This window comes from Vicia villosa, unplaced genomic scaffold (genome assembly GCF_029867415.1).
Source record: "Vicia villosa cultivar HV-30 ecotype Madison, WI unplaced genomic scaffold, Vvil1.0 ctg.000345F_1_1, whole genome shotgun sequence".
In the NCBI taxonomy this organism is placed as follows: Eukaryota; Viridiplantae; Streptophyta; class Magnoliopsida; order Fabales; family Fabaceae; genus Vicia; species Vicia villosa.
In genome coordinates, this window is record NW_026705154.1 from 991,440 (window position 1) to 1,006,519 (window position 15,080).

At 32.4% G+C, this 15,080-nt stretch overlaps 1 protein-coding gene across 1 annotated transcript; it reads right to left on the minus strand.

Moving 5' to 3' along the window:
- Nucleotides 1-1,921: 1,921 nt before the first annotated feature.
- LOC131627048 (glucose-6-phosphate isomerase, cytosolic-like) lies at nt 1,922-11,240 on the minus strand. The gene is made up of 24 exons (XM_058897886.1): nt 11,085-11,240; nt 9,934-10,012; nt 9,778-9,854; nt 9,508-9,589; nt 9,320-9,367; nt 8,459-8,614; nt 8,285-8,381; nt 8,089-8,131; nt 7,608-7,675; nt 7,415-7,499; nt 6,838-6,886; nt 6,639-6,711; nt 6,491-6,551; nt 6,274-6,340; nt 5,311-5,367; nt 5,150-5,203; nt 4,930-5,058; nt 4,638-4,701; nt 4,456-4,529; nt 3,889-3,942; nt 3,736-3,804; nt 2,839-2,928; nt 2,468-2,575; nt 1,922-2,285 (listed from the first exon to the last, which is right to left on the minus strand). Exons 2-24 carry the CDS (start codon nt 9,982-9,984, stop codon nt 2,235-2,237), a joined length of 1,707 nt encoding a protein of 568 aa, XP_058753869.1. The 5' UTR covers nt 9,985-10,012; nt 11,085-11,240; the 3' UTR covers nt 1,922-2,234.
- Between the last annotated feature and the right edge of the window lie 3,840 nt (nt 11,241-15,080).

A 15,080-nucleotide genomic window follows, 5' to 3' on the forward strand; every position in this document is an offset into this window, starting at 1 on the left:
ATGTTGCTTTGTGACAAATACTATTGGCTATATTTTGTTAATGATTTCCTTATCCAACTTAGAATCAATTAGAGAGTGTTTGATCTTGGCGTGCAAAACCAAATCACCAATAGTCACTACTCTTAAAAGAGTGATAGGCCTGTGACATAGGCACATAGTGACCAGGATTTTTGTACTAAGAGAATCTCACAATCATATAGTTGACACATAGAAAATTGAAACAAGATCCAACGGTCCAAAATATTGATTTGTTAATTATATATCTTATTATATAATGCATTTAGTCAAGATCAATGATCGAAATTGTTAATTGTATAAATGTGTGAGCCCATCGAGACAAGTATTTTGGAATTGTCAGACCAAGATCAAATCGTCTATATTACATATTCAAAATAATATATAATGCATCATATAAATTGTTTAAGAATGATGAACAATAGATAGATCAAGGTTTGTCTGATGAAGGCAAACACTAATTTCTCGTCATTGGAAAATCCTTCAATTGGATAGAATATTTATTACAAGTTTGATAAATAGATATCGCATTATATAAATCGTTCGGAAACAATCAACCGTAAGGATTGTCAAATGTATAAATATGTGACTTTATAAAATTTACTATTTCAGACAAAATCCTAATTTTTTATTATCAAGAAATCTCACAATTTATATAAATCGTTAGATCAAAACCAAACAAGTATACATCTCATTATGAAAATCGCCTTATCAACACTTACAAGTTTTATCAATTGCATTACTTAGAATCCATTTTCAAACACATAGTGGTTGGTAGTTACTACGATTCCTCATTAAACTACAAATATATTTCATTCAACTTCAAGTTTAACTTTGCTTTGGTTCTTCAAATCTTGATGTATGCATTTTTGAAACAAACCTAGTGGAGTAAAAATGGGAGCCAATGATGTAGAAGTAACACTAGAAAAAGCAAAGCATCTAGAGAAGAGGGAATTGGAATGTCCTATTCAAAAACAGAAGGAACAGCTGGCCTATTTTGTTGTGAGTAAAGATCACTATTACATGCTAGATTTACTGTATGAAAGACAAAAAGAAAAGGTTGAAACGTGATGGACCAAAAGCACGCTTGATGTATGCATATAATCACAGAATATCCCCACATGTCTAATGATGTAAGCTATTTTTACCTTGCTGTGTTCTTACCTTTTTTTTTGTTGTGCAAAAAGGGACCAACCATAGTACATTGTATAAAGTAGAGTCCTTTTTGTGTTAGTAAGTCATTCATGTTTTTTGTAACTCGATATTCGACTTAAAGACATGCTAATATGATACTAATCTGAAAGATCAATTTCACCGTCCATTAGCAGATGATCCAATGGATTTCAGAGCAAAAATCTATATGAATTGATCCACCACAGAAATTGTGAAATCAAAATTTGAGAGATCTAGAAGAGCACACTTCTAAGTCTCGACTCCTGTCTTCACTTCCATACCAATCTCTTAAGAAATGAAAGTTATGCGTCTAGACTCATGTCTTCCCTTCCATACCAATCTCTTAAGAAATGAAAGTTATGCATGTGAAGAACCATGTAGGGACTTTGTATGGAACACCTTGGCTTTTTGTATATGGACCCACAATAGTGGTGAGCTATTATCTATGCTCATCAGAACTCCTCTCAGAAACAGAGATGCAAATAATAGAATTAACTTTATATGCATTTTTACTTTTTTAATCCATGTTACGAAAATTCAATACATCAGTTAGTGTTGCTTGTTTGTCAAGTATATTTTTATTATACAAGCATTCCCCAACAATAATAGTGTCCCAGAAAGTTGAAAAATAGATGGAATTATAATTCATGATTTTCAACTATTATACAATAGTGAGATAATTTAAAGAGTTAATGCTTTAGGCATGTGCATAGACTATTCAGAAGATGAAAACTAAAAGGGAAAGAAATTACTGATTTATTACTAATAATTCACATTTCACAACATTCAATTCATTAAGGAAACTTACATTGACATGAATGTATTGAGTGAGCCTCAACATGCCAACTCAAAATGATGGTGTTTTTAACATGATGACATCATTCATAACAAAAAGAAAGAAAAAAAAAGTATGATTGAGAACATGCCAAAACTTTTCAAAATGTAGTTCATAGACAAAAAGTATGAAGCATGCTGTTGTATAAAAAAACAACTTATGTGAGTGAGACTTGTAAGATGACTTTAATCAATTTCCACCAAATAAAAAGTTATATCTGAGGTAAACTGGTTGGAGGATCAGCTGGAATATCTGAACTTGCCTGCAATGTAAACAAACAAAGTCAACTAAAAATTCTAAAATAAATAAGAAAAAAAAAAGAAATTTTACCTATAATTATTTATTGGATAAAGAATCAGAAACCAAGGTTCAGTTAAAAGTAAGTCTACAAATATGTTTAATTTTTTTCTTAATTCTAGAACAGAGTTAGGATTTGTCATATACCTGAAGATATCTTGTTATCATAGCTGTAGTGCTGAAATTAAAGCCTTGAATTGGTTCTCCTTTTGTGCGAGATGCATTAAGTTGCTTTCTCACTTGAGTGGCTAATGACTGTTAACATCATGCAGCAAAAACAACAAAGAAAATGAAATTTAGTAACTGTTTGTTTTGATTGACTTGTTTTTTAAACTTACTATTGACATAAGCACATGTAAGACTATTTGAGAGAGCTTATATTCATAAGTTGTATTCAGCTTATTTCCAAAAACGCTCCCGCATATATTATGAAAACAACTTACAAAATGAAAATTCAAGGCATGACAGGCGTAGTGTTCATGCAAGGCACAGGAAAATGTCACTAATCAAATACATACCTTCCCTAGCTCCACTCCCCATTGGTCAAAAGAATTGATGCCCCATATGAAACCTTCGACAGCAATTCTGTGTTCATATATTGCCAACAACTGTGAATGCATAAAAACTGATATTAGAGCGAAGAACTCGATTTGTACAGAAAAACCAATTATATAAGTTCATGAAGGGCATAATTATAAACTATTTAAGGTCAAGAAGGACTTACTTAAAACTATTTATAACAAAAATTAGTTCACGGACTTGTTACTAATTATTGATAAGTTTATGGACCTGATTATAAACTTTTTTACTTTAAAAACCTATTTGAAAATCCTCAAATAGTTCAGGGACCACCAGAGTAAATAAATAATTTAAACCTTCTCAATAAACTCACTTTTGTATAAAAAATCCTGTGTAAATAATTCTTGAAATGTGTCTAGAAGGAGATTTTTTTGAAGAAATAGAATCTCAACAGTAAATTTTCAAACATTTTTGAGAAGTTGTTTTAAGTAGCTTCTCAGAAAAATGCTAAAAAACAATCACTTTTTACACAATCTAGAAAACACTTCATAAAATAATGAAACAAATGGATCCTTAACTAGTACTCCCTCCGTCTCATAATAAGTGTCTCATTTCCATTTTTTTCTTATCTCAAATTAATTGTCCATTTACAATTCCAATACATCAATCATTACTATTTTTCCACTATTATACCCCTATTTATTAACTTTCATGTTATTCAACTACTATTAATAGAGGTATTCTAGTAAATGACATTAACTTTTTTACTAAAACCAACACGTCCAATAATTTTCTTAAAAACCGCGCATTGCTCAAATAAGACATTTATTATGAGACGGAGGGAGTAGTTTGTTTTTAATCATTAATCATATAATATGAGCAGAAAATTTTCAAACCTGTCCAACATTATAAGCATTCAATGATGGAAGCAGAAGGCTGACAGAAGGTCGGTTGCCTGAGAATGTCTGCAGCCAAATGAACACATAGTAAGGGAACTGCTTACTGACTCTATAACATCAAAAGCAGTGCGGAAACAAAAAGGAAATTACCTTGTGTGACACAAGATGTGGAGGAACATTCTCTTTCTGCAATTGTTCTGGGGTCTGTAGAAAAGTTATTTAAATCCCACAAAACAAATCAAAATATTGCATTTAATTTACAATCAAGAACTGCCAAAAACATGTCAACATAGAAAAGTGGAGCACATCTCAAACCAGTCAATTAAAACTCTCTTAATCCTAGGGCTGAAAATGAGTCGAATGAGTCAAAAAAAACTTAGATGTTTGGCCTTTTAATTTTTATTTATTTTGAAAAGGAAAAGATTGAATTGCAATAAAAGTTATCCCAAGTATAAAATGTTTAAAGAATAACACAAATACAAAGCATAAAGTATTAACAAAACTGGCCACATTAATTTTATTATTATTTCTAAAAAATAATGAAGAACCCGGTCACAATTGACTTATTTTCTACTCTAGATCTTGAGAAAGAGGAATAAACTACCCTGCTTCATATTTATAAATGACAAATTGAAAAGCATAAATATACCTTGTGATATCCAAGGGCACCTTTGTTTACATTAAAGCATGAATTAAGTAAGAAGGGTAAGAATGTACCTTCCCGTAGGCAAGGGCATCTGGCTGTGCAAAAAAGTTTGACATTAACTCATCATGGTTGCTCACAACCTCTCCTGCATAGAAAAACGCATGAGTTTGAATTATATATCTCAAAACACAAAAAGAACCACTTTAAAATTTAAAAAAAAACACTAACCATAACATGGAAGTAGAGATTTTACCTTTTAAATAAACTGGTTGCTGACTTTTCACAACTCCAATAAAATCACATGGAATAACGCGTCCCTAGAAATTAAGATATTTAGATAGATATGTAATTTAACAACAAAGTTTGTTCATAAAAGAAACAACGTCAACACGTCCCTAGAAATTAAGATATTTAGATAGATATGTAATTTAACAACAAAGTTTGTTCATAAAAGAAACAACGTTAATATCTACACAAATCGATAAACAGATTGGAAGGCACATATACAAATTAATAAAATACAGAAATCATAATTCAAATATCACCTGGTGTATAAGTTGATAAAAACTATGCTGGCCATTTGTTCCTGGTTCACCGAAATCAATTTCACCGGCCTCAAACGGTAGAGGGGTGCCATCAATTGAAACACCCTTGCCATTACTTTCCATGCTAACCTAATTTGAGACACACTAATTATAAGAACAGAGAGGAGCAGCATTAAAAATTGCCTGAGGCTTCGTTCACATAAAAAAATAACAAACATACCTGTTGAATATGTGGGGCAAACTTTTCCAGGGCTTGAGTATAAGGTAGGATGGCCTGAATTTTAACCAGAAATATCAGTTATTGAAAAAATTTGTTAAGAATTGTCCCGAGTCAACAATAAACATTAAGAAAATAAAATTGACCAAATATTAGGTACTCACTCTGGCAGGATATCCAAGAAAGGAGACATTCCATACACTCAACAGTCCCAGAAGCACCTGGTCATGGACAAAATGTTATTAAAATGCCGTATAGATAAATAACTCTGAAGAACAGGAAATATGGGTGTGATTACTTAAATTTAATAATACGGTGTATTACACAGCAGAGTTCTGTCATGTACTATGAAGCACAGACTCCGACACGGACACCGGGACACGACACGACACGGACACCGATAATGTTGAAAACATAGGACACCGACACCGCTACATATAAGCCAATATTTGAGTTTCATTTATCCATATATTGATCAAAATTAATGTCTTTAATTCTTAATTGATAACATTGTTTCAATACATGTTTAACCCATTTAGATGTGTGAAGCAAAGAAAAAAAACAAATTTTTGTTTGAAACATTTGTCCGAGTTGTCGGACATATGTGGTATGAGTGTCATACGAGTGTCAGACACTGATTAAAAGAGTGTCGAAGCAAAGAAAAAAACCATTTTTTAGGGGACACTTGTCTGACTTTTCCGACACGTGTCGTACGGGGGTCATACAAGTGTCGGACACCGTGACATGCCTACTCCTAGAGGTGTCCGTGCTTCATAGGTCATGTATATATTGAATCATAACAAATATGAAAATTAATGTTACCCTATATACTATATTTACATGATACTGTAAGACTGTAAAGTATTAGTAAGAGAGAATTCAAATGAAAATTTAGTTCTCGAAATTGATGTTGTACTCTACTATATGACATAGTTAATGTTACTGTAAAAATCATTATTGGACCTTTGCCGAATAGCTTAAGCCTTCAGCATAGAATGAGCTTGTTAATGATAATTACTTTCTAGTCACTACATTGAAGTAAAATAAATGGCTTAAAGTTGGTAAAATATGTGCGGGAGATCTACAAAAGCAAAGAAAACCTAAAGAACACAAAGGTAGGGTCTTACAGGTATGTTTCTTTCAAATGGTTCTGAATACATATGTTGATCAATGCTGGAAGCTCCCTTCAAAAACCTTCACAAAAGAAATTCAGGATATAAAAAACCAAGCATATGAACATTGAATAATGCCTTGCCAATCATATAAAACAAAAAATAAGTAAATACAATGAAAAGATAGAACTTCTCAATAGAACTGCCATCAACAGAATAAGAAATCACATACTTCTCAACTACTGAGAAACCATATTGTAGGGATAAAGGAAACACTCCTACAGCACTGCAGACTGTAAACAACATATAAAAAATGGGTCAAAAAAATTAACAATTTCCTATTACTATGCTTTTTTTATTAAAACAGGCAAAATGCTTACCACTATAACGGCCACCAACCCAATCCCAAAATGCAAAAGCATTATTAGGATCGATGCCAAACTTTTCCACAAGCTGCAACAGAAATTAAGGCAATAGAAAAAGTAAACACATGCCGCGATAAATAAATTATATTTTCCAAACAATATTTCTGTAACTCAGCTAGCAAATGGCAAAAGAGAAAATAACATATGGCTATACCGCGAGATTTGTACTAACTGCGACCATATGTTTTGCAACTGCTGATGGCCTGAAGTAAAATTGAATCATAAGCAAGTCTTCATAATACTGTCAATTCTAGTTAGTATTTACCTTTAACATAAATGCAAATATATTTTGAAGCCAGTGGGGATATGGGGTGTGGCAAATATAATACTATAAGTTCAAATCAAAGGTCTGTTTAGATTGATAATTTGAATTTATCTACTGACATAAGCACGTGAGAAACTGTTTGGAAATAGCTTATGATAAGTCCATAAGCTGTTTTCAGGTTACTTACATGAAGCTCTTCAGAATAACTTACAAAAATAGCTTATAGCTTATTTGAAAAGAGTTTGATTTCATTTTATTTTTTGTTATAGTCTATAGAAATACTTTTTATATAAACACTTATATGTTAAGCCCTTAATTAAGTTGTTTATCTAAACAAAGCCCAAAGAGTAAAGCCCCCATATCCTATTGGCAAGTCTCTACAAAAAAATATGGAAAGAAATAGTAGGACACCAGAACCATCATTTTACTACAATTATTGATCAAATACCTTTAAAGCTTCACTTACCCTAAGGAAGCTATAATCCATTCTCTGAGTGTTCGAGCATTCAACATGGTTTCAGCAGTCGTAAAAGTCTTTGACACAACCACAACTGCAGAAATAAGAAATATTGCAACGTTATAAAACACAAGATGGATCAGCAGCAATCTCTTAAGTCAAATGTGAAGGAAAATAAGAAAAGTTGAAATGATCTACTTACCTAGTGTTGTTTCAGGATTTAATCCTGTGATTGTTTTAGCAACATCAATTGGATCAACATTTGCAAGGCTGCACATAGAAGCAAATACATAGAGGTTGATTTCATGTAAAGTCGTGGTTTCCTTAATATGTTAAGCTTTAGCAAGACAGTTCCAACAGCAAATATCACACAATTGCAGTAAGAGAAACGCTGTACATAAACACATATTTTGGCCCGAATATATCTCAAATTTCAGCCATTAAATTACACATTGACCCTTTGAAAAAAGATCATGAGATGCCTCTAATAGAAAGTCTGCCTCAGCCAAGTTTACAATTTACATTCACTATTACATTCTCTCAAGCATGTATACCAATCTTTAAGAATAATCAGCAGTGCACAAACTATGAGGCATAATTTAAATAATGCTTCTATAAAATGCATAGTATACTTAGATGGTATAAATCAGAAGTCAGACACCAAAGCAATTTTAGATACTTACAAGCGCAGCTGACGTCCTCTTGCAGATTCAATTGCTTCAGGATCTGTAAGATATAATAAATACATATTCAGCACTTGTTTGAAAGATATCATACATGGTTTTTGTGCTCATTTACATATGTACCAGAAAAGAGTACAAATAAAAATAAAATAAAGATTATATAAATGCCACTAAGAGAGCAGAAAGTGTCAGCAACCTGTTTGAAGAGCTGTGTGAACAAAGAGTGGACCTAAGAAGCTACCACCAATACCGATGGCAACGACATCCTTCAGTTCCTTTCCAGTAGCTCCGACCTGCGGAAATATGATTAGTTTAGTACTCTAATCTCAAGTTCAACAATGTCCACATAAAATATTGACAAGCATATTACCCAAGATCCACTGCGGACCCTCTCAGAGAACTCCTTGATCTTGTCCAGAACATTCCAAACATCTGGGACAACATTCTTTCCATCACTCTGTATAACCGCATCCCTTGAAGCACGAAGAGCTACATGAAGTACTGCTCTATTCTCAGTGCTGTTTATCTGAAAGTCCAAGAAAAATTACAAAATAAAATACGGTACCTCAGAAATGAAGAAATTTAATCCTTGATATATATTGTTTCCTAGATAAAAGGGTGGAATTTCAGAGATCATTTGATAAAGATATAATTGAGACTTAACGCCTTTATTTCAGATGACGGAAGAAGAAAACAACGCAGTTGAATTTGACATGAATATATGTTAGGAAACCAGAAATTAAATTGAAAAGAAAGGTTTGTTTTATCGAAAGATTGAGAAAGAGAAGGAGAGAGAGATCCTGCAAGGGCTTCACCTTCTACAGCAGAGTCAATCCTCTATTACTAAATGTTTACAATACTAAATACTTAATGAATTCCCTCTATTCTTGTATCCTCCTATTTATACAAACACTCCTTTAATTAACTTACTAAATCTTAACTACTTTAAGCCTCTATTTAGATAAACAACGTAACTAACCGCTTATCAATTAAGTGCTTATAGATAAACTATTTTATACCAAAAGATAAAATAATGTGAAATTGTTTTTAAACAAGCTATAAGTTATTTTTATAATCTATCCTGGTGAGCTTATAGAAATGAACAGGCTGAAAATAGCTTATGGGTTTGTCCTAAGCTGTTTTCATAAGCTCTCACTAAACACTAATCCTCCTTTATTTTATATTCTAACAGTATATGTAGAACTCATTGGATCAGTATATAAGTGCTTACATGCTCCCCATTGTACATCTGGTTTATTTTTTCCTTGAGGGATGCAACCTACATCACACCAACAGATACAATAATCAGTAATCAGATTGATCGCATTTCAGTTGGAATAACTTACACTTATAAAAGAACGTGGCTGACGGTCAGAATATAACACAAGCTGTTCAAATACCTAAAATGAAGGAACTGACCTCAGCCAATTTGAAAAGTTTTTCCCTTGTTTCAAGGGTGGCCTGCTGCCTTGAGTAGTCCAATAGAATTCCATCAAATTCACTTCAAAGAATGCAAAATTCAGAAGGTTATTACATCACACGACAAGTACACTAGTATTGGCTCAATTTGTTGCCGCGCACTAAATATTTTCAAATCCTCAAAACAGTATCTCATAAGTTTATTGTCACTACTAAAATATAAAATATCAGATTGTAAGATTATATAGCCTTATAAAGTAAGTGACATACACTGTCAGTGACTGTGATCTCTCTTCGTTACTCAATAGATCACGCAAATGGGACTTTTTAATGTCCTCAGCATGGTCCTATACAAAGGAGAAACATTTAATAAATGTCCACGATTTTTGCATTATTCATAATTAAGAGGTATTGTCCCTCACATACCTTCAACTCCTTCCATGCCTGAGTGTCAGAGATGAGAGTGGAGGAAGCCATTTAGAGCTTTAACTGATAGAACAATTTCCTGCAAAGAAGGTTCCCCAATTTATAATGTTATTTTTTGAACAATTTCGTATAACAAACAATCATACAAGTTTTCTGCACCCAACAAAACATGAAGACAAACTTACATATGGATAAAAAGAACAGTAAAAATGTGTAAATATCTACTTCAAAGAACCTCGGACTCAGTGCATAGTAACTGGTCAGATTTAATATATGAATCAAGTTAACTACACATAAGTGAATTCAATGTCAACTTCTATCTTGGAAACTTCCTAGGATAGAATGCCATAAATGTTAAGACTTAAGAGAGATTAAAATACTTTTAAGTTGGTAGGAGTGCGACAACAATGTACTTTCGACCTTTATTCCAGGTAATTTCTGATTGACAATAATGTATCTTGGTTTCATTAGAAACAAATAATTTTCTAATAATAAGGTATCGTGATTCTCTTTTGGTACACAAAGCTATCATATATGAAGCTGAGCCGCAGCACAAGTAGAACACCCAGCAATATAAACGAGCCAAGGATTATTCAAGCACTAAGCTCAATTTTGTCTAGGCCAAAAGCAACATGATAAGGTTGAAAAAATCAGCCACTAAAGCTTCCTTCTAGTTACTAATTCTGTGAATCAAATGCTATTAAATATATGTTTGGCAATATCCGTTTTTACAGTAACAACTCATGTCCAACCAAAAGCTACAACTAGTTGAATCACACTAACCACATTACCAAACATGCTACTATAAAATAATTAAAAATAAAAGGGATGCAACCAATTTTAGAATTAGGTCCATATAAGCATTTAATCAAACACTAGTTATGCATCCAACATTTAGTTTTATAGACAATGGATCTCCCATCAATCTATCAAATCACTTATGTTATGATTTCACACCCATAGTAATTATAACGATAACTATGAACATAAATTCTAAAAGGGATTCACACAAAATCTGTAAATTGGAATCAAAATCAATCATATTGAATGCATGAAAAATCCAAATAAAATAACAGCAAATTCATTGAATACACACCACAGGAACAGACAGACGCTAAAGAACACGCAGAGAAATGGATTTGAATCGTTACCTGAAAAAGGAATAGCGGAGGGTGGATTCAGGTTGTGTGGACGGAAATGCTATTTCACCTTTTGCTGTTGATGGCTCACAGATACTCAGATTAAGAGAAAGGTGCATGCCACATACCACTTTCATTATTTAATTACAATTATTACGATTAAAAAAGTTGTTTTACTTTAACATCAATTATTACATTGTTTTTTTTTTATTTGGTCAATACTATGAGCTATTGTGATCTATACTTATTTAAGTTAAATTTTGAATTTAGATTCTCTCTTAAATAAATTGTCTTTTTATAAGAGAAAAGGTTCATACATTAACGGTATAAAATAATTTTACACGGTTAACCAATCACAACCTTGTATTAGAATAAATTACACTTTAATTTAAAAAAAAAAAATTATTGACAAGGCACTTTATTAGTTTTCTATTGGATAACAGTGTAAAATTCAGTACATATAAATTAAGCTCTTTTTTTAATATTTTAGTTCAACTCATTTGGTTGAAATTTACATTTATTTATGGAAAAAAGGATATACAGTAGCAGTTTTACAATGTCAACCAATGACGATCATGAATCAGGCAAGTCAGACTGAAAATTTTAAAAAACTTGAATGACATATGAGTAGGGATGGCAACGGGTGCCCGCGGGTGCGGGTTTTATACTACCCAAACCCGCACCCGAAATTAACACCCGAACCCGAACCCAAACCCATAAGCTATTCGGGTGACAAAATAACACCTACGCCCACACCCGTTGGGTTCGGGTTTTTTCACCCAAACCCAAACCCGCAACAAAATATATAAAATATATTTTTCCTACAATTTTCTTACAACTTTCCATAAAATATATATATATATATATATATATATATATATATATATATATATATATATATATATATATATTCGGGTGTGATTTCGGGCACGGGTTTCACACTACCAAAACCCGCACCCGAAATATCGGGTGGCACCCGAACCCGAACTCAAACCCAGTTAACTCGGGTTTTCACCCGTTGATTCGGGTTCGGGTGCGGGTGGGCCCCGCGGATTTGGGTCTGTTTGCTATCCCTACATATGAGAATATTATTTGAATGACTTTTTTACACTTCTTTATTCATTATAAACTTTTTAAAAATGAGAATTTAGAAGTTACTTTAAAGAAAAAGTTTCTTTTGATAATTTTTTTAATTATTTTTTAAATCTCATTAACTATTGTAAAAAAAATAATTTTGCTTTTGTTAGCAAACACTAATCTTTTAAAAAAAGACTCTAAATGTTAATATCTAAATTATAAGGTACCTAACACATATTTATAACATGTTTACTTGTCATTTCTCTTTAACAAAAGAGGCGTGTTTACAAGTCAATAATTTAGAGAATATCTTAATTCATCTGTGACACTCTTAGACTTTGTTTGCGAGTTTGAAGGAGAAGGAGGGAGGATTTTGAAAATTAGAAAGGATTAGGTGAAAATAATAGAAAAAATTTGAGTATAAGAGTTTTGGAGAGTTTGATTTTATTTATAATACTAAAAACCCCTAAAATAGGGAACCCAAAAATTATACTGAATGAGAGTTTTGTAGGGCTTACATAAATTTTTCAAATATGTTTTAGGTTGTAATCTACTGTTTGGCATTTACTAAGAGATTGACCAAATCTATTATCTAACACTTACTAAGAGATTGACCAAACTCCCTAAAATGTTCTTCCCTCAAAAATAATTTATACTTTTGTTTCTCTCCCCTTCATCAGATTTCTCTCTCGTCTGAAAAACAACTCTCACCTTCTACTCATTCAACCCATTTCCACTCAGGTAAGAAGCATCTCTCTTGTCTGAATCCTTGAAGATGTGCATCTTTGGTTACGGTAATGATGTTGTTGCTGAAAGCAATTCCTTGAAACATGACATTCGAACGATTCCTTACAAAATTGACTTCACCGATAACGATGTTGTGGATGTTGTGTGTTTCATAGTGTTTATCATTCAGTTGTTACATCATCATTTGAAGAACATTATCATTTGAAAATATATTTTGATTTTTCATTTTCATTTGGAGAGGATCTACATAATTGATTTCTTTAAATCTTGCAGATCTAGGGCTAAAAGTGGATACATAGAGTAAATGAGAGTGACAAAGACAGATTGTGAACTTGAAGCTTCACGGTTTGGTAAGATGGTGGCCAACAATTTGTTATTCAAGGTTGAACATAGGGTGTTATGGTGAACAGTATGAAGATGGTGTGAATATGTTCGTGTTCATGTTCATTTTCTTCTTCCAGATCCAGTTTCTTACCTTTTCATATGATGGTTTATGTTTATTGTAGTTTTAGATTACTTGACATTTTTGTATCAGTTTCTTGACATTTTTTATCAGCTTCTTGACAACTTTGGATGAGTTTCATTGTTTTGGATATAAAATCATATAAAATAAAGTCTGAAACATAAAAGTTAATTTCCAATGAAAAATAAAGAATTAATCTAAGCAATGTTACCTCTCTATCCCAAACATGTCCGACGGTATGGTCGGCGTACCCTGTCAGCAGGGATAAATCGGAGGGACATCATCGGCTGGAGGTGGCACAGACCTATCCCGACAAGGTTTGCAGGAGGAAGACGTCTGGGGAGAATGTGGAACCTTGTTTTGCAGGTAATATATTTTTGTTTTCATGATGAAAACTATGATGATATTCAACATAGTAAAGATGCAACATGACGACAACTGTAAAAGATCAGAAAAAAGGATAACATGCAGCATAATAAAGATGCAACCATTAAGAAAGTCAATCAATGTACTTAAGCGGTTAAAGATGCAGGTAATGGGCTTGATAAAGGATTTACAAAGTTTCAGACATCAATAAAAGGTTTAGACAAAGGAAAAAAATATATTACATCTAAATCCTCAAGAGAAATCTCAAAGAAAGTATCGACACAAAAGAATCTATCAGACAAGGCTTAGAGGAGTCATTCTCCCAATTTAGTAAGTGAGTGAAAATTTTGTAAACGCAAAAGTATTTCTTTGTAGAAGTAAATTCCTATAAGCAGACACACACTTAAAATCTTTTTTATAAAATATTTTGAAAAGAATAAACCTTGAGAAGTATATATAAGTTGCAAAGAAAATGATGGGATTCAAAAAGCCAAAAAATATTTTTTGACTGAATCTAATCGATTAGATGTGCACGTTTTGAGGAACAATGATATTTGAATGCATTCAATCAATTAGCAACTGTTATATATCACTTCTTACCTATTTTGGAACTAATGGTTGTTATATTTAAATGATTTAATCAATTAGTATCAGTCATTTTTTATTTAATGTTGTTTCCTCTTTTGGAGGATTTCAAGTCTATAAACAGAGTTCTCATTCCTTGTTTCATTTTATCCAGAACTTAATTTGTGTATTAACACACACACTCTCTCTCTCTCTCTAAGTTTTCATTTTTCACTTTCTCTCACTAGTTCTTATCGTCAAATGCTTTTGTGAGTGTCATACCCCAAAATTTGCCCATACTTCTTCTCTTGCACAAATTCAAATCAAGGTACAAAGCTCCAAGAAACATTCTCCCATACAAGGGCACTGAACTAGGGTTTGATTAATTCAAAAGGAAATCAATGAATCAATGGCTTCAAGACATCTCATATGGCTCAATATATCCCAAATTATCTCCATGACAAGTATCAAGTCTCAAATCAAGGAATTGGTCACTCAAAAGTTCAGAAAATCAATAGTCGACTAGTTGACCTAAAAAGTCAACTATGGTCAAAACAAAGTCAAAACTTCTGATTTTTTGTCAAGATCCTCCTATTGAAGTATCATTCACCATTTGATCAAGATTTGATCATGGTTCATCAAGGAAAGACCAAAAACCAACAAATCAAAAAGTTTCTAAATTAGGGTTTTGTACAGGAAAAGTCAACTGAACTTTGACCAGCCATAACTCTCACATGGAACATCAGAAAATTTCCATCCAAAGCTCATTTTGAAGGAAATTTGATTCTCTA

Bases quoted from the DNA above. Each gene is read 5' to 3' on its own strand.
- LOC131627048 (XM_058897886.1), bottom strand. From the start codon at position 9,984: ATGGCTTCCTCCACTCTCATCTCTGACACTCAGGCATGGAAGGAGTTG. The intron at 6,887-7,414 runs GTAAGTGAAGCT...ATTTTACTTCAG, and splicing joins TGGATTATAGCTTCCTTAGG to GCCATCAGCAGTTGCAAAAC. The intron at 3,943-4,455 runs GTACATTCTTAC...ACTTTTCTACAG, and splicing joins ATGCCCTTGCCTACGGGAAG to ACCCCAGAACAATTGCAGAA.